The 27,377-nt window shown below is 33.8% G+C and overlaps 2 protein-coding genes across 3 annotated transcripts; one reads left to right on the top strand and one right to left on the bottom strand.

Annotated features, from left to right (window-relative positions):
* Positions 1 to 2,302: 2,302 nt before the first annotated feature.
* On the bottom strand, positions 2,303 to 8,682 carry Sps1 (inactive selenide, water dikinase). Its single transcript, XM_023161126.2, has 3 exons — positions 8,249 to 8,682; positions 4,962 to 5,366; positions 2,303 to 3,247 (listed from the first exon to the last, which is right to left on the bottom strand). The coding sequence occupies exons 1-3, from the start codon at positions 8,549 to 8,551 to the stop codon at positions 2,735 to 2,737; spliced, it is 1,221 nt and encodes a 406-aa protein (XP_023016894.1). The 5' UTR covers positions 8,552 to 8,682; the 3' UTR covers positions 2,303 to 2,734.
* A 1,810-nt stretch (positions 8,683 to 10,492) lies between these two features.
* Positions 10,493 to 26,751, top strand: Mad1 (Mitotic arrest-deficient 1). Of its 2 annotated transcripts, none has more exons than XM_023161123.2 (8): positions 10,493 to 10,648; positions 10,710 to 11,185; positions 12,744 to 12,960; positions 13,014 to 13,150; positions 14,953 to 15,135; positions 15,210 to 15,401; positions 15,616 to 15,952; positions 25,989 to 26,751. In XM_023161123.2, exons 2-8 carry the CDS (start codon positions 10,742 to 10,744, stop codon positions 26,678 to 26,680), a joined length of 2,202 nt encoding a protein of 733 aa, XP_023016891.2. In that variant the 5' UTR covers positions 10,493 to 10,648; positions 10,710 to 10,741; the 3' UTR covers positions 26,681 to 26,751. The 2 variants fall into 2 exon arrangements, with proteins under 2 accessions (XP_023016891.2, XP_023016893.2); XM_023161125.2 differs by having other exon boundaries at positions 10,505 to 10,648; positions 10,729 to 11,185.
* The last annotated feature ends 626 nt before the right edge of the window (positions 26,752 to 27,377 follow it).

Below are 27,377 nucleotides of genomic sequence, written 5' to 3'. Positions count from 1 at the left end.
GAAAAATTATTGGATCACTAAACTAATTAACATTCATTTTAATGTTCTAAACAGAACTCTGAGGTTCTTCTATTTATTTTACTTTAATGGCTATAGTGACTAGTGATATAATGGCTATTAGTGACGGTATTATATATTTTAGCATACGTTATCTTGAATGCCTTTATACAAACTGTCGGAGTTTATATAAAATTGCGTAATTAGATACGAGGTCTGTTAAAAAAATTGGGTGAATATTCATATTTCGCGGGCTACGTACATTCGATTAAAGATTTTTTTATGTTAATAGACTCGTCTCGGACATATGTTCACTGTTTCAGCTGTTAAGTTTGTTGTTGAGAGGAATAAACCAACATCCCATCTTCCCAATGGAAGAGCCTAGATAAAAAAAAGCACGCAAAGTTCTATAAAATGTCAAGGTTTTGCTTACTGTTTTCTTAGATATCAATGGCGTAGTGTATCAGGAGTTCTTGCCACATGGTCGTACGGTCAATAAGAAGTATTGTATACGAAGAAAACGTCCGGCATTGTGGAGAAACAATTCATGGCTTTTGCATCACGATAATGCACCTACTCACTCGTCATTGCTTCTTCGTAATTTTGTGGCCAAAACAACACCATAATCATGACTCAGCCACCGAATTCACCAGATTTGGCCCCCTGCGACTTTCTCCTGTTCCCAAAATTGAAGATCCGAACATTTCGGAATTTTGTGGAATACCCACTAATATTCTGGCCACGTCTTTCAGATGAAAACGGGAATTTTTTTCATAAATGAGGGATATAGGGCCGTAAATCCAAATGTTTACAGACGTTGTATTGCGAGTCCAAGTACCCACAGAAGTTATATTTTTATTATATAGAACAAAAATGTTATATAAAATTATACTTTTGTATAATTGTCATTAAAAGTGACATTTCTAATAGTTGTCAAGAGTATTAAAAGATGATGTTTGCAAAGTAGCGTGTTGAAAATATTTTAACACTAGTGTTAAAAGTATTTTCAACACTAATGTTCTGGGAGATTCAAAAACTTCCAAACGTGTTTATACCAACTGGGTTGGCACTGTATTTATAATTTGAGAATTTCAGAAAAAACGTTGATGATTGCTAAGAGAAGGGCGTAGTGCAACGTATTTAGACTTATTTTCGTTTTTGTATTTGGAATTTGAACAATCAATGATTTATCCATTAATTTAATGTCTTCTATTAATAAATTGCACAGCTCTTCACGCCGACAGGCTCCATATTCGTGAAATTGCTCAACTCGTTAAGCTCATTTCGCAAACTTTTTCACTCACAAAATAAAACCTTACTTTTAACACTCATATCATAAATAGGTGACTGACAACTACTCGAGTTATAGTTTTTTATTTGACAATCAACTTGCTTACATATAGAGAAATTAAATTAAATCAATAAACACAAAAATGAAATAAATATTTTTCTTCAGCAACTAGGGCTACCACAACATTTAACTATCTTGACATAAGTTCTGCGATTGGAACGCAAATAGAAAAATTAATCCAAAAGAATTAATAAAATTGAAGCTGAAAAGGTGTGGAAAAGCGTATGTATCCAAGTGGAGACAAGAGATCGTCGGGAAGTTTTATTCTTGACAACTAAATATCATCCTGTTCTTATTCCTGTCAAAAACTCTTTTGGATAGGAAAAATAGAACCAAAGGTGTCGCACTGCAATGATAAAATGTCCTCGCAAAAGTATATGCTGGTATAGGAAGGTCGTGTTTCACCTCTTAAAGTGGAATTCTTTTTATATCCATAAAAAATTAAATTCCAAACAAACCTTGCTCGTTGATACGATCTTCATTCGGGTTTGAAAGCCGACGTGATTTGGAACTATATCCTAACGTTTCGCTAACACGAGTGGTTCATTCATCTTCATGGTTCATCGGCGAACCATCAAGATGGTAACCCCAGTTACAATTTGATTAAGGCGGAGGACTACAAACTCATGCATTTTCCAAATGAAATTCCTAATCAAAAAGATGTCAGCAAGAGCCACCACATGACATGTAGGCAATGCACGGAAAATAAAGTTCGCAATGAAATGAAATACTCATGTTAAACATGCCCGAAAAAACCAGCCCTGTGTATCGAGCGTTACTTCAAAGAATTTCATAGAGTAATGTAATACTATCACAGAAAAAGAAAGTGGGCTTATACATTTTGTTACCCATGCAAAGCCGGGTAGCAGGTCACATATTTTTTGAAACCACTTCAAATTAGTAATTCTCAACTAATGAACCATTGAAATTAGTGAAAAGGAAATAAAACAACAATTACCTCTAGTCATTCTTATATTATTCGAGTTTCAAATTTGATAACAATTTCTGTTCAGTCTCACCATATATGCACATACCACAAAAACTTATAAAATAAAACAAACCTCTAATTTGGATATTTACTTATATTGGAAAATTATTATACAAAATACCATCAAACATCTTTCTACATGTAAAATCATAAATTGTTGTTGAACTTGTTGAAACCGCATAAACAAACTTTAAAATACCTTAACATAGATAATAACTATCGAGTTCAAAGTCTGAAGACCAAATAAAAATATTGAATCTGGAAACGATTCAAGAGGCTCAAAACTAAAATGACAAATTAAATTCTCAAGCTGTCGTGGATCATACTTCCGACCCAGGTGTACAGTCAAAACTTACGTGAAATGTATTGGATATATATCTATATATCTGATAAATGTCTTATTCCTTGGCGGGAACCTCGATCACTCGTGGTTTGTCAATAATGCGGGCCGTCCTGTTACCTTTTTCTACAATACCGATGATCCACGCCTGGTATCCCTCCTGCTTCTCTATATCCTTGCAGTAAGCCGCGGCTTGTTCACGGGGTAAGCAGATCAACAACCCTCCAGAAGTTTCTGCAGAGTGTCCCTGGAGAAGTTGGAACATGTTTCCGCAAGCTTTCGCTACTGCTGCCATCTTGGCAATTACGGGCAAGTTGTGGATAACAAAGGAGACTTCGTTCTTCTGGTGCGAAGCCAGGGTTTGGGCATGGCCTAGCAGACCGAAACCAGTGATGTCTGTTGCGCCATGTGAGTTATATTTGTGCATAAGTCTGCTGGCAATACGGTTGAGACGGGCCATCGAGTCCATGGCACGGTGATACGCTTTCCGGACATCTTCTTCACTAACGACCAATTTGATTCTGTTCCAACGTTCCGGTTGGTCCAACCATTGATGGGCGTTGACGGCTACCTGCAGCAGATACAATGGTTGAATCACAAGCAATAGTGACCAAATATTCATTATAGTTAATGTAAAAATTTCTAGGTCAAATTCAACATTTCCAAACTAAATTATGTCAATATGTAAATAATTCAAAAGTAACCTGAGGTATTGATAAGTTAATGGTGTTTCATGTCTCACTTGTCATACTGACATTAAGTAGTAGTCTGTAAAAAGAGATGTAGAGAATAAAATATGATGGATGTTAGAAAGTTTGAACTTATGTTGTCTGAAAAAGTGTTAATAGATTCGAAATCTTAAAGAAAAATCTGAATTGAACATTGAAAATGCTAGGACCAAAGTAATATTGAAGAAATAAGAATGAATGAACTATGGGTCCAAAATGAAAAAATATCAAAATGTTAATTTGTAAAGAAAACAAAATATTATTGTAACCTGAAATGAAAATATATTAATAAATTGACTAAAAAAAATAAGAAAAATAATTATGAAAGATTTTGAAGCAAGCTATTCAGACATTAATGTTCGCAAATGAAGTGTTGGTAAAACTGACATCCTAGAAATATCTCAAGAAGGTTCACGACCTGTAAAAGGTAAATTGAATTTTCAATTTTTTTTCTTTCCCAATAAGTCACCCCAAAAGTATTTTATTTTCAGAGTGTTTTGTACTATTAACTTGTGAATTTTCAAATGGCTGGTAAAAAACACATTAAAAAAAGAATGCCCTGAATCAGGAGCCAGGATATTTTTTTTAATTCACTGCCCCATCACTAATGAACATAATTCAAAACTTCCTGTTTTTCTCAATCGACTAATGATTCTTTTTTTTTTTAAGATAATAATAACACAATTACCAATGAATTTTCAATACTGCAAGTGAAACTGTACAGCTATTCTAGATAAAATAAGGAATCATTGAAACCAGTTCAGAATTGAGGAAGATACAGGATTTTGTTCCGGGCGCCGTGATTTGGAACACACTTTTTCAACCACATGAAAAATCAGAGTAAGAAAATTTTTTATTAGTGAAAGGCTTCAAAATACATATTATTGACGACAAATTTCAGCTGTTTAGGTGGAATTTTGTGAAATGAAAAATATTTGAGATTTCTGCCAGTTTGAGTTTTCAATTACTGATATCCGGTCAAGTTTCTGTCGGATTCATATTCAAAATCGCAAATTTAAGTTATTTCAACACATTATTTGTGTTGAAATCAGGGGAAAGGTAAAACATATCAATGAATTATTTTCAAAGAGATTTTAAACAAACATATTAAACATTAGTGCAAAGTCAACTGAACATAGCTTAACTGAAAAATTACTGAACTGAAAAACATTCTGATGTTATACAATAACTCTTCAAATCATATTGATAATATACTAACAGTCAAAATATCACATTTACAAAAATTTACAAAATTTATTATGAATATTGATCACCAACATCTTTCAGTTAATGAAAATAAGATTAAATACTCTGTGGAATAGTCATCCAACATTTAACAGAGTTTATCAATTAATTTGTTGAACCTAATGACCCCTACTCAATAAGATCAAATTTGATAATAATATGAAAGAATCATCAAATTTCTGTGAACCAGACGATCTTCAAAATTAGATTATCAATAATTTGAAATATTTTTTGATGATACGTAACATAATATTTCAATTTTTTTTCTGTGATAAAAAGGATTTTTCTAAAACAATATGATGAGTCACTCACCTGCGTGCCCAGGGGTTTAGTGAGAACTAGCACATCTCCAACAACGGCGTTATCAGGAACAATATATTCATTGGGTTGACAAACAGTGGTAGCAACTCCACCAATCGTACACCAGGGATTGACCACTGTTTGACCCCCGGTAACAGTGGTACCTGCCTCCAGAGCAGAATCCTTGAATCCACGCATAATGAGAGGAATGACAACATCTCTTTCTTTCTCAGTCATTTTGGTGCTGACACCTAGTAACATGAGCATGTTGTCACATTCCGTCACTCCCATGGCATATAAGTCACTCAAGACATTGGCACAAGCTATTTTGCCCATCATATACGGATCATCAACCAAGGGGTAGAAGAAATCTGTGGTTTGGACGAGGCACAAACCTCCATGACGTAGAGGAGTAACCTGGAATAAAGTTTGTTTATATATGTGACCATTGCATACCATAATATGATTAGTCCAACAGCATTTACACTATCATGAGACTATTCACTAACCTATGATCAATGAAAATATGCGTTTTTCTCTAAAAGTCAATCATATTTTATTGAAAATTTTTTGCCAAAAAAATTATCCTATCAAATTTGTCTATTTCTAGTCATGTGTGTTAATAGCTAAGTTAAAAAAAATTCATAAGGACAAATGGCGAGATAATTGGCATAACTATACTATCAAATCTAATAATCCTTATACTCTGATTCATCCCATTCTTCCCATGTCAATTCCACATATTGAATTATATACAGTACCAAGGTTTTATGCCGTCACAATAACACGGCTCAAACTCAATCACGGAAGTTTTCCAGCACATTTATTTAGAATAGGCGCACACAACACTAGGTTATGTACATGTGATGATAACTCTGTAGCGGATTTGAACCATTTATTTTTTGCATGTAAAAACCATGTTCAAGAAACACAAAACCTACTGTCCACACTTACATCCCTCAATATCCAACTCCCGGTAAACATTACAAGCCTTCTAGCAAGGGAAAACAAGTTGATCTGTGATGCATTGATTAGGTTTGTGGTAAAAAGTAAAATAATTATATGACTGACTACATATATCCAACACTCTGTGGCAAAAGGATAATTCCAATGCCAATTCTCCCATACACACACACACACATAGTCATGTGTGTCGAAATAACCAATGAAACCATCATTACACTGATAACTACCCATGGATAGTTTTCACGGGTAGTTATCACTTATGTCATGACATTGCTAAGCAACCAACACAATAAAGTTGTTTGACATTTCAGTAATTCAATTTATTTCAAAAATGTCACTTCCTCGCTTTGGTGTTCAAAATGATGCGGCAATTGACAAAATCATTGAAGAAAATACACCAAAAAATACTGTCAATAGTAACTGTGTGTTCAATAAATAATTTTGTTCGAATTGCAAAAAATTTTCTCACCGAATATCCCTCGAACATTGATAAATAATTCATAATTTTATCACAACTTCCTCAAGCACGTTATTTTAGGTAACATCCCTCCGCCTTCGGCGTCGGGATGTTACCAAATAACGTGCTTTCGAAAACTGTGATAAAATTATTTCGTTAGTTATCAATGTTCTTGGGATATTATAGCTGAAAACATTGCGATCACAAAACCTCAAAATTTCTATCGTAAAATTTATATTTTTCAATTAAAATGTTATTATACAACAATACTATATTGCTGGTCGAGTTTGAAAAAAATGGACATTTATCTGAAAAAATATTTAGGTCGAAAGGTATTTGCAAAGATCATTTCCTGAAATATTCTCAGCTGAATGCATTCATATAAGACCAAAATATTAATTCTCAAATCAATTTTATTACCTGAATAACAAGAAATTTCAACACCAAACATGTGCAGCTTTTGGAGCAGAATTTTGTGATTTACACAATTTTGCAATAAGTGAAAGGTGACAAACTTCAACTTTTTTACTTCATATGTACCAATTTTCTTGCTAGTGACTCATTTAAGAACACAGGCTCAAGACTTATCCTAATGATTTTCATTTCAAAACTTGTCGATTGTGTGTAAAACATTTCATTGATTTCCGGGTTATTCTCCTTTTTGGTTATCAGAATCTAGAATCCTTTTGAGTGGTGACTAAAAAAATACACATGTGAATTTAGCCACACTTTTGACGTAGAGACTGTCGGATTTAGGATACAGCAGAATTAGCATGCATTGTTTCCAAATTTCTCAATCGTTCTGGTAACGATTACACTTCGTATTCATGTAATATAATTGTTTATCAATCATATTTTGCGATTACCAAAAAAGAAAATACTGATTCAACTTATGAATAGAAAGGTGGTTAGAAAAACCTGCTTGATATGGTATTGGCAGCTAAGATGAGACGCACACTAAATTAATTTTGCTTAACTGTGACAAAAAAATAAATGTATATGGCTCATCAGTAAACTGGGAAAGGGGAACGCGTGCTGCAATGAAAAAATTAATTTGAATATAGGATTACTGGTTGAGTGAAAATACCTACTCATTTTGCCCCTTCGTCACCATTACAGAAAACAAATTTGTTTGGCTAACTTCACATAAATATACAGTAGTGGATATTACAGAATTTCCTTTTCCGAAAAAAAGAAAGCTTAAGCACTTGTCTACTAGTTTATTGTGACTTTTTAATTGGGAATGCAAATATGTCACCATTTTTGCTGCTTGTTCTTTGCTAACTGATTATTGAAATGTTCAAAAGAAAAGGATTGCCTAGTTGAGATCCCAGTACATTTCAGTTAATGAACCTATAATATAAATGAGAATGTTTAATAGCACAATTAAAATAATAAAAAATTAGCAGAGTCTACCGATTTTTATAAAGCAATAAGTTTTGTTGGCTCAATCCATGATACCTTTAATACAGGAAATGCAGAAGATTCGAGATTTGGATACAACATTATAAGATAGAGAAAAAAATGAAATGATTCTAGCATAAGAGGTCCATGTCCCTTCGACATCATAGAGATCTGATCTGAAAAATTCCAACTTCTCCCCATTATCAAAACAAACGTTCTTTGATAGAGAAAACAAAACATATCTTAGCAACGATACAATCTCAAAAGACCTGAATATTTCAAGTGCAAAATTAGAAGTTTGAAAAAATGAAAATAAATCCTTTATTCCTATCTATAACAAAGACAAGTTGCCATTTTTTGGCAAACACAGAAAAAGTAATAACCCTAAATTACTTCCCCTATTACTACTTTCAAACTTGAAAACTCTTACAAGTTCGAACAATTTCGATTTTCATACCAACAGATTTCTTACCGAACAATCAAGGCCGATTCCGATCCTAGGAATTGCCATATGCATGAAGTGAGCATGTTCATGTTCTGCGGAGTTGTAATCCTGCTGGAGCCCTTCTACGAGTTTGTTGAGGACTTCTTGGGGTACTTTGCATCCGCGGCCTTTCAGATCCGCAAAACGCGTTAACCTGAAGCTTGCTTCCAGATCGTGGGCAAGTGGATCGAAAGGCCGGCGTAATGCGAGGGCATTGGGATTTCCTCCGAGTTCCAATTGAACAGCACCGAGAGCTTCTTGTTGAACTGCTGCCACTTGATAGTCACCCATACCGGCTTTTCGGTTTTAAACTTGTGAAATTCACCAGTACTAGCGTGTTAAAAACACTGACTTTTCAAGAGCGTTTCTCAAACAATCGCAAGACGCTTGCAAAATGGCGCCTGGCCGAGCCACAGTACTAAAACTACTGCGCATGACGGAACATTGGGTATATTGTGATTGGTTGGAAATTTCGCTGAAATTATGCAGGAGGTTGTCAAAATTTTTGGAGCAAGGCGAAGAAAATCAAATTTATTAGGTAATATACCTCGACAAAGGTTTTGTTTTGAATTCATTCAGGAACTAATACAACCCAAAGACTCTGTGCAATAGTTTCGATAACGATACTGTCAATAGAAATCATATTAAATAACTATTGATTTTTTAGAATTTGAACTGGTTTTGCAGAAGAGGGAAATTTCATTGTCGGACGAGTAGTAGTTACAACGTTGCCAGTTATAAATTTGATACTACTGGTTGGTCATTTACAAAAGAAAAACCAACGTTTTTACAGCAAATTTCAAATGACTAAAATCGTACATTCCTTCATTACAATCTAGATCAAAAAAAGTATCTCAGTAGTGAGAGATTGAGGAATTTGTACAAACAAATTTTTCCATACAAGAAAATGGCAACATTCAATGTAGTAAATTTTATTTTTGTTCTCAGGTTATTGGTATTACTGATAAAAACAAAAAAGAAGTGTTGCAATGTTGCCAGTATGCAATAAAATCTTCAATATGTGATGAAATTATGAAGTGAATATAGAAAAGTGATATAATTTGATTTCATTATAAAAATGTAGAAATTTCATTTCAATCTGTAGCGTAGAATTTTAGAAGTATAAAATATACAAGAAAATTTGAAGACACCCTAATGCCATCTGAGACGATCGAAGACAAAATATGAAGACCCAACAATATCACTTGATGAAACGCTTTCTGCGTGGCATCAGCTGGGTTAGTTGTGTCTTTTCGTCAGGTATCTGCCACACGTAACTACAAAACGTTGGTCCACATGAGAGGCAAGGGGAAACCTGTCTGTCAGTCGGTCGTTCCGATGACCAAATGAAATTAATTTCTGCTTTTCATATGCAGGAAGTAACTTGCGACGAATCTTCCAAATGGAGGACGTTGCACAGGTGCCTGATGGTTTTACTTCAATCACAGTAGAAAGCTAAAAGACCCTTGAGCTTTCTGGGCGTCTTTAGCTAGGTTAGTTGTTGTCTTCCCATCGGGTATATGCCACACGTACCTACAAAATCGTAGGTCCACAGGAGAGGCAAAGGGGAAGGTGTTTTCATATATTCCATTCCTAGACATTTTCATCACAAAATCCAATGAATAATTCTCACACACTGTTTACCGAAAACCAACTGCTACATCAATGATAAGTCTCATTATCATCCTGCCCAAGATTTAAAGGAACGCTCACAAGTGAAAAATTACTTGATTGAAAAATTGCATTCATGTGAAATTAAATGTGAATTTCATGTCAAAAAAATCCTACACATATTTCACTTCTTTGTATTAATTTATATGTTTAATTTATTGTTTTATCCTCATTTTTAATGTAAGTATAATTTTGTAATGTTGTTCAAGAAAAAATCCATAACTTAATAAATTATAGGCCCTGAAGAAGCTTCCTATTAGAAGCGAAAGCTTGGTAAAGTAAGGCATTCTTTGGCTGGCAAAGTAAGGCAGAATGCCTTACTTTGCCAGCCAGGCTTCGCTTCTAATGTAAGGCATTCTGCCTTATAACTTTGCCAGGCTTCGCTTCCAATGGGAAGCTTCTTCAGGGCAGTAAAAATGAGTATAAAACAATGAATAAAACATATAAATTGATGATAAGAAGTGAAACATGTGTCGCCAAATGCGTGTGATGAATGAGGGCATAACTTTAATTTTGATTTAATAATAAAAGATGAGTTTCGTTTACAAATTTAAACATTGGCAACCGTGTCTTGAATGACAAGGAATATGGGTGGGGGCAAAATAGTTCGAGTGAAACTTCAAGACAACGGTTATTGTTATGATCACTAAAAATTGGTTGGAATTTAAACAAATTTAGAATACATTAAATAATATCATATATTGAAGTGGATTCACGGTAAGAATTTCAGTTATCACCAGGATGTATTCAATTCATAACCACTAGAGCAATTTTTAAGGTTATGTTTTAATTTGAAGACTCCCTGTTAACATGACTGAGAACGTAGACGATACTATTTTGAATATGGTGAAAAACCTGAAACCGAACGTCGTAAAGTCGAAAAAAATCAAATATGAGTTTACCCCAGTGAAACGTTCTCGTAGTTCAAACTCAAATGAAAGCAGCTTTGATGAAACAACTCCTTTAAAAAAAAGGAAATGTGAATCAAAACTCGACATTTCGTACGTCGGTTCTCCCATGGAGGTGAGAAGGTTGAGAGCAGATTTGGTAGAAGCGAGAAACACAATACTGGGCTTAGAAAGCAGGATAAGTCATATGCATGGGGTGCGGAAACAGATGCAATTGTTGTTTGATGAGGAAAATCAGGCTCTGAAGCGTCAAAATGAATACGACAAAAAATCCATAGAAGATTTAGAGGAACGCTTACAAGTAATTAGGAAAAGAGAGATTGAAACAAAAAAACAATTAGCTGAGGTTGGTTAATATTCATTTTAACTAGATTTTGAAAAAAATTATTTAGAGATATGTGTTTTTATTCTGTTATCACGAATCTGAAGTCCAAATTTGGAAAGGTCTACTTTCAGAAATGTGTCTACTCAAAAATAAAAAATCAAGTGTTTTGGAAACTTGCTTGTTTTCACAATTGCATGACTGTGGACCGTTATTCACTTGCTACTTACATTGTTTCTATACAATACCTTTAATTAATGAGATATCAAATTCATACGGCTATCGAAAAGATTTGGTATGCCACTTTCTTTATTGCCTTAAACAATGGGGGCCACAATTGGCGAGGCCATCATTTGACATTCAAACAGTTTTTTGAGGGCCTGAGAGATGATTGTTTGAATTTGGCTTGTTTTTGGAATTCAAAGTTTGTTTTGCGAAATTATTGCATAAATTAGGTATTGATAATGTGTATTTATTGTTTTGTTGGGTAATGGTTTCTTTCAATTCAATAAAATAATATCGCAAAGTGTTTTTGATACCTAAACTTTTTTATAGTTTCCACCAGATTCCTTGCGAACTGCCAATAAATAAGTTCAAGTATGTATTGTTTTTGAGAAGATATTGGATCGACATTTAATGTGAGGTATTGCATTAAAGGATCGAACATATAGAGCGTGATATATTTTCAAATTGAAGCATTGTATATTGGGTTGTATCGTACTTAAATAAAAAATATTTCAACTGTATTTACAATCCAGTTAAAATGTATAACCGTCTTGCTGTTGATTACATTACATTAGATCAGTTGAAATCTTCAGAAAAACTATTGAAATATTTCTAGTAGAGGAGGCATTCTACAAATTCAAAACTGTTTTAGAAAATATTTAACTGTCTGTTTGTTTTGAGGTAAATTATTTATATTCAGATATTACCACTAGAGTCTCAGAATACTATGTTATAATTTTCTACCTTTATATTTATCTGCGTGTTCTTAAACCTACATATGTGTACGTGTTTGATATGTGTTATACATATTTGTTTATATTGAAAAGAGAAATGAAAATTTCTATGTTTTTTATCACTTTTATTTGTAACTAACATTACTGCAGTTTCGTCTTATATGGACATTCTCAAACTTATGAACTAACAATGATTCATTACATTCGCCAATATATACCATCCCTATAGGTACTAATAGAAATAGATGTAGAGTACTACATTGAGTACCTGAATTTACAGTTCACAATGCGGATGTGCCAATTTAAAAACCGGAGAGTAAATTAAATCGATTTGATCATTTCTCTCTGGTTTTTAAATTGGCAGGAATGGTAGATATTGGCGAATGTAATGAATCATTGTTAGTTTATTGTATAAATTTGAGAATGTCCATATAGGACGAAACTGCAGTAACGTTAGTTACAAATAAAAGTGGTAACAAACAGAAATTTTCATTTCTCTTTTCATTATTATCTCCTACCACGTAGTAACGGCTACATCCATCAATTTATTTGTTTATATGTATAAGTAAGTGCATAATTTCTTGGATTTCCAAAACATTTTTTATAAAATTAACTATATTCAGGCAAACAATAAATATGAACTTATGAAACTGAAGACCAGTGAAAAAATAGAGGATCTTGAGAAGAGTATGGAAGAAATGAAGGAAGAGAGCAGAATAGCAGAATCTGATGAGAACGGAATAATACCGGGCTTGGAAAGAAGAATTGCAGAACTAGAAAACATGCTAGAAGCTGCCGAAGAAGATGCTGAGGCACAAAAGAAATTAGCGGAAGAATTAGGTACTTATTTTCTTAATCTAATAATACATATATATACAGTCAATATATTTCAGCAAAAAGGTTGGACGAAAATACCTATTTTCAAAAAGAGTATGAGATCAAAGATCAGGAACTTCGGAAGGCCAAGTTACATATTAAAGACTTAGAGTATGCAAAAGAAAACTTTATGGAATTCCAGGAACAAGCAAAGGTTTGTTTTTTTTGTAAAAAGCAGAATCACTACAAGAAAAGACTATATCCTTACTGTTCATATCATATATGAACAGTATAATTAGTAATAGTAATTTTATGGACTATGAAGTAACCAGAGCATTCACACCAAAGATTACAGAGGACATTACTAACTAAATAATACCAAAAGTTTCATTTTTGTTGGTGATAAAAAATCTCTTAGCCGGTAAAAAGAATTTTCCAGGTTTGGTGGTAAATGCAAATGAGCTATTCATCTCAACTAAACATTTCATTCAGTACAAAATAACTGATTAAATTGAAAGTGGGATATTTTTAGGAGAGAATAATTTTTGTAAAAGAAAGGTTTTGGTTTTCTACTTCTCCCTCTTTATATATCCCACATTTTTTTGTAAAAATATGAATAGTGGAAAGCCAAAATAATGGTATCTTGAAATTCCCGAAACAATTCCATTTGTTATTACCCAGGTAATAAACATTTCTAGGGGTTCATATCAGTAGATAGTTACCTTTGATACATAAATATGTCATAGGTTACTTAGATAAGTGTATGAAACGATCTAATAATAATAATAATATAAGTTTATTCATGACATTTTATAATATATACATCGTAAATAATAAACAAATTTCTAAATAAACTAATAATAACCTTGAGAAGTGAAACTTGTGCCAAGGTAAGTCATAAAAAAAGATACATCTTTATAAATACAATCTCACATATTCATATACAATCTCACATATTCATATACAAATTATATGAACATATGTGACAAAAAGAAAATAACAAATGAATATATAAACTTGAAATATGTGCTTAATAACAATATATGAATTAAATAAAATTATTCAGAAAAGTAGTTGATGAAATGTATATCATTATTTATTGAAATTCATTTTATCATGGGAAAAAATTCGTGAAGTCCCTATTATCCATATATGAAAAAGAAAAAGATTTGTAATTTTTTATACAATGAGGCACCTTATCAAATATATAAGGAATTATATACACGAATTTTTTGAGACATCGTTTTCTTCACTCATTTTTTTAAAGAATATGTTAATTTATTTCTTGTATCATACTCATGACTATTTTATATTTATTTTTAAGATAACTATTTAATGCACTTCCCCTTATAATATATAAACCCCGATATTTTAAGATTAGACAGTAAGTTGTCCCCATTTACTGTGCAGCCAAAGGCTCCGCTCTAAGGTTCACTGAATAATTGTAAAATAAAGTTTTAAAAAAGTCTGTCCTTTGTTTGGAAAACATAATTCAATATTTCGTCATGAAAGGCATTTATGAAATGGTTGAAACTCAATAAATTTTATGGCGATAGTTTGGATCAAATAACTTTGATCATAGATCAAAATACTCCATTGTGAGTGATGCGATGAGGTCAACTCAATTGATGTCAAACCCTTGAAAGAAATTATGTGTTACGTGGTAAATCAGAGAAGTGCTAATGATCTAACTAAACAGTATATCTGTTTAAATCTGTTTTTCCGTTAATCAGCGCCCCCATACGAACGACAACTCTCAGAAGTTGACAAACTTGTGCGAGCTAAGGACTAACGAGGTCTTACCTTTTAACGTGTGATTCCTAACACGGAAAATAATAATAATAATGTTTTAAAAATGTAGTCTTACTCATATGTGAGAAGTGAACTCAATTTCTATATTTAGTCATAGGAAAAAATAGTTACTATTTAGCATATTAGCATATATTAGTTCAGGACTTTTAAAAAAATTATTTCCAGTTTAAATTTATTAATACCAAAAATATATGTTTTGTATAGACTCAGGCTTACAAATTAGCCAATTATGTGGAGCTACAAAAAGAAAACGAACGGTTCAAAGAAGATAATTTGAGGCTGAAAGAGGAAATTGGAAATAAGTTGCTGCTCGAGGAAGAAGTTTTCGATTTGAAGAATAGACTCGTTAAATTTAAGGAATATGAGAAAAAAGTGAATGAACTGCAGGTGAATTTATAATATTTTCTTTATTGTTTATGTATTTTTAACCAGTGAGTAAGCAAATATTTTTTTTACTTCAGATCCAAGAAACTCAAAATGCCATGTGTTTGAGCGAATGGCGCGCTGTTGCAAGAGGTATATGCGAATCTACAGAGTCTGATAATGTTTTGCAACATAAGCTGAGGTCAGCAGTGGAAAGACTTCAGCAACAAGAACTTTCTCTGACCTCAGAAAAGGTGGAACTGGAGTCTCAATTGAAATCATTCATGCATGTAAGTGGTTTTGATTTGGATTATACATTTCCTATCCTGTTACATTATCCTCAGAACTCTATACAGGATAGTACAGTAATTATAACATACAAAATCATTTACGTTAGCAAACTAGTAATTTACGCTCTCCATTATTCAAATCTTCAGTTTTGTATATCTGTCTTAATGGTTTTTTGTGATAATTTATCATTTATTGTCTTGTTTACCTCCTTAGGAAGCCAAAGTGGCAAAGTCAGAATTGGAGAAGAGTCAAAAGCTGATAGCAGAGCTGAAATCCACCGGCGAACAGAAACAGAGCCTTATACATCGCATGCAGAAAAAACTCATGCTGGTGAGCCGGGAAAGAGACAGTTATCGACTACAATTGGACTCTTACGAGAGAGATCTCACCATGTATGCTAATACCACCACCATGGGTGGTAGCGGGGCAAGTCAGATACAGTCTCAAAAAGAACGAATTGAAAATTTGGAAAAGATTGTTGAAGGTTACAGAGACTTGATTAGTAAATTGGAGACAGATCTTCAAAATGCTCATCCAAATGCACACACAGGTGAGTCAACAAATGCCTCAATAATATTCCATTCAATTGAATTCTCTCAAAAATGAAATATCTCGGAAAGAAAGGTTTTTGCCCTTCTACTTCTCCATCTTTATACAAGAAAAATGTTGGAATCTTCCATAGAAAGAAAGAAAGCAATCAATTAAAAAAACTCTATACGGAGATGTGTAGATCATGCAAAAAAGTAACATCCAGGACAAAATCAAATAATGAGGATACTCAAACCCCAAAGAGCATGGCAATTGATGAGCATGGAATCTGATGTGCCACAGGGTTCTATGTTAGATCCTATTCTGTTATCATTGAACAAAATGTGGAAAATTTATAAAGAAAGGAAGTAACCACAATAAATTTTTTTAAAGGTGTTACTTTCACATGAAAATTGGATAACACGAAAGGAAAAAGACCTACTGAAACAATTATTTAAATATGAACATTGAATTACAGGGAAATAACTTTTTTGCAATTCAGTTTGTACTACAGACATGGGTAATAGAATTGAAACAGATGTCATTCATTGGAACGCTACACAATATGAGAAGGTCTTGATATAAAATATCATTTACATGGAACGGTATCATCCTCGATGTTGTATTTTGAAGTTTCAGGATGAGACACTTGTCTAATCACCTCATCAGCATCGTTTGGATAATATTACAAGACGAAACGCTCGTTTCTTTCGTAACATTATAAAGAGTTTTTATTGTAATCAATTTCCTTCTTCTTTTATTTGAAAGTTTCCTAAAATTTTGTTTATTGATGAAACAGAATGCCAAAAAGCTTTTACAGAAAAACTCATCTTTCCTACAAATAGTTCATTTTCAATTTGGACATCAGTGTGATTGATAAATAGGGTAGTTTCACTCTTCACAGATGATACAGTAATAATGTGGAAGGAAAAAAGCTCAGCCAAGTTACATGAAATCTTTAAGTCGCTTTTAAAAAAGATAAAAAGTTGATGTAAGGTGTAATGCTAATCTACTGTCATTAAATGTTTGGGAAACAATTATAGTATCATATATAGTATTATATATAGTATTGTTCAAATGTTTGCTCGATGACCTTTCAATACTCTATGATATATTACAAAATACATATAAAATTTCTTGGTGACGATAGGCTGAAATTTGATAAACTTGCTAGACAACTTAAGAGTAAGTATTTTTTCCATATTGTGAAAAAGGTTCACCACATCCTACATGAATCTCAGCTATAGTTATCCAATGTTATCCAATCGTTCTCTCTTCTGTATTTATATTGCATAGAAGGGCTGAGAGATTTTTGTGTGAAGTCCTGGAGAATATTTTTACTGCCAATAAAATTCTAACAGACTGCATCGTTGTCTGTATACAAGCATAAATGAAAGTTTTTTCCACTTTATATAATACTAGTAATATGTTGCTGTATCGCTGCTGTTCCAATGTTTTGACAGAATCAGAATCAACGAACTTAGGCGTGTGCAGCGTTATAGAACAGTGCTTTCAAAAAATTGTTCTACAGCGCCATCTAGTGGCGAGTTACAGAAAAAGTGATAGCCTAAAGACCTTCTCTATGAAAAATTACTTATACATGTCAAGTTTCATCACGATCAGTTGAGCGATGTAGAAGTTTATATTATCCACAAATCCAGTGGCGTAGTCAGATTTTTATTACAAAACGCTTGCACCACAAATCTCTCACATTACCATATTTTCAGGAGTTATAACTGTAGAACGCATTGAGCTGTTGACTTCGGATTTTCACTGTACAAATTCACTGGTGTTCTACTTGGTGATGACAGTGTTGTCAGATCTCAAATATGTCTATAATCTGAATAAAAATTACAAACAAATACTTTGTTTCCAAAATTGAAGTTGTTGTAACTTCGTTGTTAACAAATATTTTTTAATGAAAATTTGACAGTTTTGATTTATAACGACTACGAATCCAGTGGTGTAGTCAAATTTGAAAACAAAAATTGCCTAATAAACTTTTGCCGTTTTTGACAAACAAAAAAAAACATAGAGTGCCTTGGAAATGAAACTAAAATTGTGAAAGTTAGTGTCAAGATACAGTTTTTCATGCTTAATATTTCAATAAAAAAAAAGTTGAGAGTACTATGAGTACTATGTTGCTGTATCGCTGCTGTTCCAATGTTTTGACAGAATCAGAATCAACGAACTTAGGCGTGCGCAGCGTTATAGAACAGTGCTTTCAAAAAATTGTTCTACAGCGACATCTAGCGGCGAGTTACAGAAAAATTGATAGTCTAAAAACCTTCTCTATGAAAAATTACTTATACATGTCAAGTTTCATGTTGAGCGATGTAGAAGTTTATCACTTACCAACCAACTAACAAACATCCAAAATTTTATCCCTACATTTATGTTATTTTCGAATTTGTTAATAAGATGCAAATATTGAAACATAGTATATTTTGATTTTGACATATGCAACTTACACATGTAATTAGAATTTGCCTGTTCTGAGATGCATTATTGTATTGATTTTAGTAAAAATGGTTAGAAGAGTGGGTGGCACCGTTGCAACCCTCGAATGATAGGAATAAATGTATTACACGTGTTGGTTATTGTCTTTTTACAAAATAAAATTTAATTTGTGAGAAAAACATTTCAAACAAAATCTACCTACGTTTATCTTATAAACTGTTCTAAATATCGTCCATTTTGCTCTAAACAGTAATAAATTCTGTTTTCGAATTCCCCTCTGACATTAAGGAAAACTTCACTAGGAATTTTCTGGCATGCTGCTGCAATTCGCCTTTCAAGTTCTTCAGTATCAGAAGGTTGTGTTTTATAAACAACGGAAATATCTCGTTAAACCATTGTCGGACAGAAATAAAATAATGAGGTTAAGCACCGTCCTGCTGGAAGGTACAGATTGCCAGTCAAGTTTTCTTACAGAAATAATGGACCAATAATGGCATTTCCAAGAATACATTAACTTTTTATGGGTGTTGTGTATGCCCTTCCCGAAAAATATGTGGGTTTTCGTCACTCCAATAGCGACAATTTTGTCCATTAAACTTGCCATTCAGAAAAAAAGAAGACTGACTCATCGCTGAAACAGATGTTTAACAGATAATTAGGAATGGTATTAGCTCGATGAGAGATGATTTCACAAAACTCCATTCTTCTATTATAATCATTCTCGTGGAGGGAGCTTTTGAAGAATCTGCATTGTATGAGGATAAAATGTATGCATTTTCAATGCTTTTCTTACAGTCTCACGTGACATTTTTTTTCAAGGACAAATGACAAATACTACAGGAAAATCCCCAAGGCGCTCCAAGAGCGGTGCCCGTGCGAAAGTAGCGATTCACATTGGATTTGAATCGCTGGGGTAAATCCATTCAGAAAAACGTTCTCAGAAAGTTTATTCCACATAAACGCACTTCTTCAAATTAAAGAGTTTTTGAACAGTGAAATTCGAGGTGTACTGAGTTGAACCTCAAAACGATGAGCAGCCACAGTCCGTCGCGTATTACTGATATTTACCGCTTTTGATGGAATCAAATATGATGTATATCAAATTGAGGAGACACTTTTCGAAATTTGCAAAACGAATGATTTCACAATTTGCCGCTATTTATTCGCTAAAGTGTTGCGGAAGAAAATATTTGTTCACCCCTTTTGATATCAAGTTAGCGATACCACTTTTTTATTATAAAGTTCTCCAGAACTTTGACTAGACCATTGGTTTAGTATATTTATTCGCTAATTAGTTGCGGAGAAAAATATTTTTCGCCCCTTTTTTTAAAAAATACATGTTGTCTCGCTAACTTGATATCATGTTAACGATTCCACTTTTTTATTATAAAGTTTTCCAGAACTTTGACCAGACCATTGGCTTGTTATATTTAGTCGCTAATTAGTTGCGAAGAAAAATATTTTTTTCGAAAACATGGTATCTCGCTAACTTGACGTCAAGTAGGCGATACGACTTTTTTATTATTAAGTATTCCATAACTTTGACTATAACAGTTGTGTGATATATTTATTCGATAATTAGTTGCGGAGGAAAATATTTGATTTATATTTTGTTTTAGAAACATTCATAGTCTCGCTAACTTGACATCAACTTTTTATAATTGAATTTTTGAGAACTTCAACCAAAATATTTCCTTTTTCTTATTTTGAACACACATTTGAGTTTTCTGCAATTTTGATATTAGTCTAATTGTCGGTCAGATTAGGATACCACAAACTCTCATTCCGGAACAAACCAACAACCTCGGCTCTATACAGAGAATCTACCTTGAGGCAGGACACGAAATCGAATAAACTCGAAATATCACCATGAGTGAGGGGGGATGTAGCGAGATAATCACGTGTATTTACAAAAAAAAGTTGTTGACAAATTGCCTTATGACCTATACCCTATACTGCCTTAGCCACTTATTAGTTTTGAAGAAAGGCTCGATATTTCGTGGCCTGAGGACAATGTACTTGTCACTTGCCATAAATGTACTATTGTATGTAAAATGGTCAAATAAAATACCATACTCTATTCTACAATATTGAATATATTCTTTGTTTTATGCACTTGAAGATATTTTGAATATTTTTATCAAAAAAATACATGTGATTTTGACTAGAGGGAGGGTAGTTCACAACATCACCAAGCATCACCAGAGGGGTGATGCTTGAAGTTACTAAAAATATCACTTGATTAATGACGACCCCGAAGTGCCAAAGCAGCTCTCTAATATATTGCTTGATCTATTAAAACTGATCGGTTAATGTTTAGGATCATGGTAGAAAAATAATTGATTTTTGTGTATGTTAAATCAGGCTGATTTAATATTTCGTAGCGGAACCTTCGAAAAACAAATCAATTACTTAATGAATCAATTTAAAGCCGAATTCAAGTCTTAGTATTTCTGGATGAACATTTCATTTTCAGATTTTCAACAATGTTTCAATGTGTTAATGAAGGAGCCTTAAATGAGCCTAAAATAATTGCATATTCAAAATTTCTAAAAAGTGAAGGATTTAGATTTGGTTCTGCTAGCGCGGTTAAGCCAGCAGAACCCAACATTTTTTCAAAAAATAGAACACCTGAATAATCGGCGATAAGGGAATAGATGTGCCTAAAATGAGCCTGATATTATGATGGAATCCGATTTGCCAAATGTTTTTTTATAAGGGTGGTTTTTGCTAGCTTAACGTTAAGCTAGCAGGACCCATGATATCTGTGTTAAACGAAGAGCAAAAAATTCGGCAATAGAATACAAAATCAGCCTTAAATTATGGCCTGAAAATAAATGTAAAATTCCAAAGTGGTTCTGTTAGCTTAACAGGGGTGACAAATTAGCAAGACACCATGTATTTGTTTAAACGACGGGAAATTATAATATTTTCCTTCGCAAGTAATTCGCTAATAACTAGAACATGCTAATGGTGTAGTCAAAGATCTGGAAAACTCAATAATAAAAAATCAGTGGGAAAACGGCTACGATTCAATTTCAATAAAATTTTCGTGGATGAAAACTTTATCTGGAGAATTCTATGTAAACTATGTAGTTGATTAAAGGTCATATGTCAGACTTCTTGTAGGGCAGAAAATGAACCCACACTCTTGTTTTATTGAGTTCGGCAGATCCGTACTTTCACCATCTGACCTGAAAGACCACTAACCATATAAACTAATCGGCTTCGTTAAGAAGCTGGGTTTATTTGGCCGAGTGTGAATAGGTGTGAGCCACAATAAACCCATGTAGGTTGCAGTGAAGGGTCGAATAGACCCACTCACTTTTGACCTACCTACCTTGTTTTTATTATTTCGTAACTCTCTCAAAACTTTTTTCTCATTATATATTACTTACTAAACAAATTCCGTAAGTCAAATTACTTTGTCGGGCAAAAAATCAACCTCCATCCCTGTTTTCATTCATTTCCAAAAAACATTTGTGAATTTATTTTTTTATTCCATCCACGAATGTTTGGAAGGAGTTATCAATTTCATTTCTGACCGGGATATTATAAGCTTATATCGTCATAGTTACGCTATCAATAAAGAGGGTCATAACTCCCTTGGGACATTATAGATTTTATAATTCCCTCTACCTTTCACAAGTAAAAATAAATAGAAATGAAAACTGAACCATATTTTATTTATTCACGTCATTACAAATAATAAATGTACAATTTTGAAATGTTCCCTGAAAATTACTTCCGTCACTGGAAACAATTTCTTCTTTTGTATTGCTGGAGCTTCTGTTCACTACAGTCGAGGTACCTGCCTCTTCTGATGACAACGTAGAAGACATACGCGCCGTTTTATTTCTCAATTCGATGGTATCCTCCAAATACCCCTCCGCCACCGTGGAACTTTTCCAACCTCCGTGTCTTTTTAAGTTAGTCATAGTTGCTCCTGCATTGGCTAGAGCAGTAGCAGAAGTGCGACGAAGGCAATGTCCCGTATAGGAAGATGAGTTTGGCAATCCTAAATACATTGCGATTTTGCTGAGGATTTTCCCAAACATGTTTTTTCCAACTGGCTGAGATGTACATTTATTTTGTCGGAAGCTCAAAAAAAATCGTTCAATACCTTTAGGACGCAAAGACATATAAAGTCTTAATAAAGGCAAAGCGGAGAACTCTTTTTCATCCACAACTGTAAATTTCTTCGATACACCAGTTTTACTTTCCGGTACGTTCACTACCATAACGGAATCCCGGTCCTCTATATCCGATATCTTCATATTCAAAAGTTCCTGACTTCTGCATCCTCCAAAATAACCCATAATCAAAACAACCTATAACAAAAAAAAGGAAATAAATACACACAAAAAGGAAAATAAGAAAAAAATTACCTTATGCAATAAATGAATATCATTAGGAGCGTCCTTTAGGAATCTGATACATCTTTAGGAGATAAAACAGCAGACTTTTTCGGCTTATAACTCTTACTCTTCCGTTTCAAAAAAGGCTGTAGTTCATTGAACTTGGTGATATCTCGTTTCTCATGTATAGTCACCATCGATTTTAGCATTGACCATTTAGTCCATAAAGAATTCGGACTATACGTTTCTGACTGAAACGAATAAACACAATTACTACCAAATCTACCGAAAAACAGAAAATTCCTTACCAGTTCTTGAAAATATGCCAGAAATACAGTTTCAGTGACATCTTTTGGCATAACATTTTTCCGTGTCAGCCAGTCCAGATATATCTTGTATTCTTTTTGGTATACGGCTTCACTTTTCGATGGAATTAATGATTCTCTTGCTTGTTCAGCTTTTTTTCAAAATATCCTCCATTATATTTGGGGTAGAAAACACGTTTTCACCGCAAACACAGCTTGATAACAAAGTTCTGTTTATAAACAAGTAACATAGCAACAACCTAGCAACAAGAAAACTCTACTATAATCAACGGTACCTGATTCAAATATACTGGAAAGGTAATGAATTGGTACATTTTTCCGTTTCAAAAATGAACAAAATTTTATTGAAATCGGTCAGAAATAAAATTATCTATGTACCACGGGAATTAATGAGCCTTAATAACCTCAGGCAATTGCTGTCCCTCGGGCCAGAGGCCCTCGGGACGCAAACTTTGCCATCGGTAATTACGGTCCTCCTAATTCCCTTGATACATAAATAACTATTTGTTGAAAATGGATGAAAACAGGGATGATTTAATGCCTGACAAAATAAATTTGACATGTGTAACTTGTTTATAATATGTAATATAATATATGTGGATGAGAAACAATTTACATCCACGAATATTTTGAGAGAGTAATGGATTAATAAAAACATGGGTGAAGGTTGATTTCCTGCCCTACAAAAGGTCTGACATAAAGTCCGACATCTGACGAAAAATGTCAATGTCATCGGAGTAAATTTTAGGTAATTGAGTTAATTCATGGGAGATCTCTCGCATCGCGTCGGATAAATCCATGAGTGGAATTCGTGGCTGTTTCCACATTGATTAATAAAAAAAGTCGTATCGATGTTAAGTCAGCGAGACACCATGTAGTTTTTCAAATAGAGTAAGTCGAATATTTCCTCCCGCAACTAATTAGCGAATAAATATACCAAACCAATGTTCTAGTCAAAGTTCTGGAAAACTTTATTATAATAAAGAAGTGCCATCGCTAACTTGATATCAAGTTAGCGAGACACCATGTATTTTTTAAATAAAAGGGACGAAAAAAATATTTTTCTCCGCAACTAATTAGCGAATAAATATACTAAACCAATGGTCTAGTCAAAGTTTTGAAAAACTTGATAATAAAAAACTCGTATCGCTAACTTGACCCCATGTATTTTTTAAATAAAAGGGGCGAAAAAATATTTTTCTCCGCAACTAATTAGCGATTAAATTTACTAAACCAATGGTCTAGTCAAAGTTCTGGAAAACTTAATAATAAACAAGTCGTATCGCTAACTCGTTAGCGAGACAATATGTGTTTTTTTTAAAAAGGGCGAAAAAATATTTTCTTCCGCAACTAATTAGCGAATAAATAGCGGCAAATTATGAAATCATTCGTTTTGCAAATTTCGAAAAGTGCCTCGTCAACTTGATATACGTTCAAATATGCCTAGTCTCCTGTTCGGAGACATTTATCTTTTTGGAGAAAACCGATGTCTGGGTTTTTTGTGGCATTGAATTGAACCTAGTTACTTTCACCCCAATTCGAAATTACTTCTAGATCCTCATTAAGATGTGCAACCTCCTACTGCCGGTAAAGATGTGCATCCCCCGCCAATGTCCTGGAATACAAATGGAATGACAAAACAAGTGTGCTATCGTCAGCAAAGCAATATTTTGGATTCTTGTTTTTTTTCAATAAGTTGATGATAAATAATAGAAAGGGGGTTGAAGTCAATATAGATCCCTGGGGAACATCGACATTGACAGTGAAAGTATTCGAGATATATTCGTCGACTGCCATTTGCAGGGAATATTCTTTCAGGAAGCTGAAGAGCCATATGCCAAAAATGATCTGACAAGCCATAGCTTCGAAGTTTGGCTATTAAACCCTCATGCCATACACAGTCAAAGGCCTTAGAAATATCTAGAGCAATAGCCCTTGATTCTCCATGTTTCTCGATTGCGTTATTCTAAATATGGGTGACATACGATAGAAGGTCGCTTGTTGACATTCCTATCTGTTCTAATACTGATCGTAAGGAGCTCGTGGGCTCTGCAGCAAATGTTCCCAAAACTTCAATTTGAGTTGAACCAGTTTCATAAAACTGAATCAAGCACATACCGCTGACTTACATTACAATCTGAATTTTTTTCGTTAAAGAGACATGCCGCCCTTCCTGCGCACTTTCCAACTTCTCCAATTACAATCATTTCGAATCTGTCTTGAAGGTACAGCAGCCCAACAGGTACAAGTGTATGCACAATATTACCATATCATTCTAATTTGCGAACCAATTTTTTGACTGAAAACAGAAACTTTTTACAGGAGGAGTAGCAAAGAAGGACGGCTATCTGTACACTTTCTGCGATGAGAATTAAAATTTCAATATTTACTAAACACAACTTTACTACCATCTACGTTTTACTATTAGACTACTTTTTGATGTAAATTAATTGGAGTTAAAATGGCTAATGTTACCCCTAATAGAGGGTTGGAATGGTACCACCTAATATTCTTACCAGCTCTGGTCAAACCATGCATCTCAGTATAGGTGTTCTAATAATTACGTCTGTTAGTTTAGAACGCTATTTTTCGGAAAATGCTCATGAAATAATAATAAGTCAGGGTACCATAGGAAGAAGAATTGAACGCCAATCAAAATGATGTGCCACTTGACCCCCCTTCGCATTTAACATTCTAAGGGTAACATCTACCCCTCGTAGGGGGTTGAACCACGAGGGCTACAAATAGTCTTCGAAAGTGTCCCCCATGACAATAAAATTGACCTGTTTTTTCCATTTCTTCATATTGTTTACTGGAAAGAAGATATTAAGTGTGGCAAGTTTTCAAATTGACACCCTGTATTTTTCTTTCAATTTTTTTTTTATTAACATACCTCATTTATATTTTTTTACAGACGTGGTTCCTATCAAGGCAGAGCAAATATCCAGGCTACAAGATGACATACAGCGTCTGAAGAATGAAAATGACAAGCTACGTGAAAGGAATGATAGGTTAGAAATCCAACTGGAATCCTATCTAGTGGGAGAAGATACCATGCAAGGCGGCGTCGTCGTACATTTAGCAGATAAGAACCCTCTTTCCCAAGCACTGGCTCAAAGAGAGCAGTATATCGAGAAGATAGAACAAGAAGTGGAGAGACTCAAGCGAAAAATCAAAAACATGGAAGAAGGTATAGAGAGCAGCAAACTTGGAGACATTACTCTTACTGCCAAGGAAGTCCAAACACTCAAAGAAGAAATAAAGACCCACGAAACTCAGACACAGATGCTGAAAGATTACTTCAAGTCACAAATGCAGGAGTTTCGGAACGTCATTTACATGTTGCTCGGTTATAAAATCGACCGCACTCAGAACTCGCTGTACAAGCTGAGGAGCATGTACGCTGAACAACCGGACGATCAATTGTGCTTCCAGGTCAACAAGGACGGCGATTTGAATTTATTAGAGAACGAATTCAGTGCCACTTTGGAAAGCATGATCAATCTCCATCTCAGGCATCAAAAGTCGATTCCGGTTTTTCTCAGCGCCATCACTATGGACTTGTTCAACACCAAGACCATGACTAAGACGTTCCAAGTAGAGTAGGTGTTCTTGTGAAACAAGTTTTATGTAATTCTTTTTGTAAGTATTGGATAATAAATTAAGATTGAAAATTATACTTGTTTCATTTTAAGCTCAAGGTGTACGTTCTTGATACTGTCAAATCTATGAAAAATAACCATAGTTTGAATGCACCCACACACAAAAAAGGAAATCTTTTTGATATTGACAACTTTCGCCAAATGGCAAGGTCCATGATTGTATAACAACATTCTTCTTGAAAAGATATTAATATGGCTTCAGAAAAACTGGAATATCACTAATTGACTATTATCTGAAACAGCGCTACCAACAAGTTTCTTATGGTGATATCTTTGAATATAATATGCAGTCGCTATTGTTTACAAGGTTTAGTTCTCGAACCACTACTTTTTATAATTTATGGATTCCTGTGACACACCGTATTCAATCTCTCTTAGATATCAGTTATTTTGACCATTCAATCGCGTCCTGGTAGATTTAAGCCATTAAGTTAGAACAAGAATGAAAAAGTTTTATGAGTAGTTTTTTCAGCTTGAAACTCGAATTTTTTGCTACTTAGATACTGTGCAAACTCAATTTGTACTGTCATCGATGACATGGGTGGATTCAACACATTCCGTGATAAGAAGCCTTAATTTTATGAACAAATTGAGTGTTTTTCTTATGTTATCCGTATTTAGAACAGAAAAGGCAATGAGGA

The sequence above is a fragment of the Leptinotarsa decemlineata genome, unplaced genomic scaffold (genome assembly GCF_025532065.1).
Source record: "Leptinotarsa decemlineata unplaced genomic scaffold, Ldec_3_MD MMD2_tig00026307_RagTag_RagTag, whole genome shotgun sequence".
NCBI lineage: Eukaryota > Metazoa > Arthropoda > Insecta > Coleoptera > Chrysomelidae > Leptinotarsa > Leptinotarsa decemlineata.
Note: the sequence above shows the minus strand (reverse complement) of the source record. Positions and strands in the feature narration are given on the sequence as shown.

Bases quoted from the DNA above. Each gene is read 5' to 3' on its own strand.
- Sps1 (XM_023161126.2), bottom strand. From the start codon at position 8,551: ATGGGTGACTATCAAGTGGCAGCAGTTCAACAAGAAGCTCTCGGTGCT. The intron at 5,367-8,248 runs GTAAGAAATCTG...ACTTTATTCCAG, and splicing joins GAATCGGCCTTGATTGTTCG to GTTACTCCTCTACGTCATGG. The intron at 3,248-4,961 runs GTGAGTGACTCA...TATCTGCTGCAG, and splicing joins CTAAACCCCTGGGCACGCAG to GTAGCCGTCAACGCCCATCA.
- Mad1 (XM_023161123.2), top strand. From the start codon at position 10,742: ATGACTGAGAACGTAGACGATACTATTTTGAATATGGTGAAAAACCTG. The intron at 11,186-12,743 runs GTTGGTTAATAT...AACTATATTCAG, and splicing joins CAAAAAAACAATTAGCTGAG to GCAAACAATAAATATGAACT. The intron at 12,961-13,013 runs GTACTTATTTTC...AATATATTTCAG, and splicing joins GAAATTAGCGGAAGAATTAG to CAAAAAGGTTGGACGAAAAT.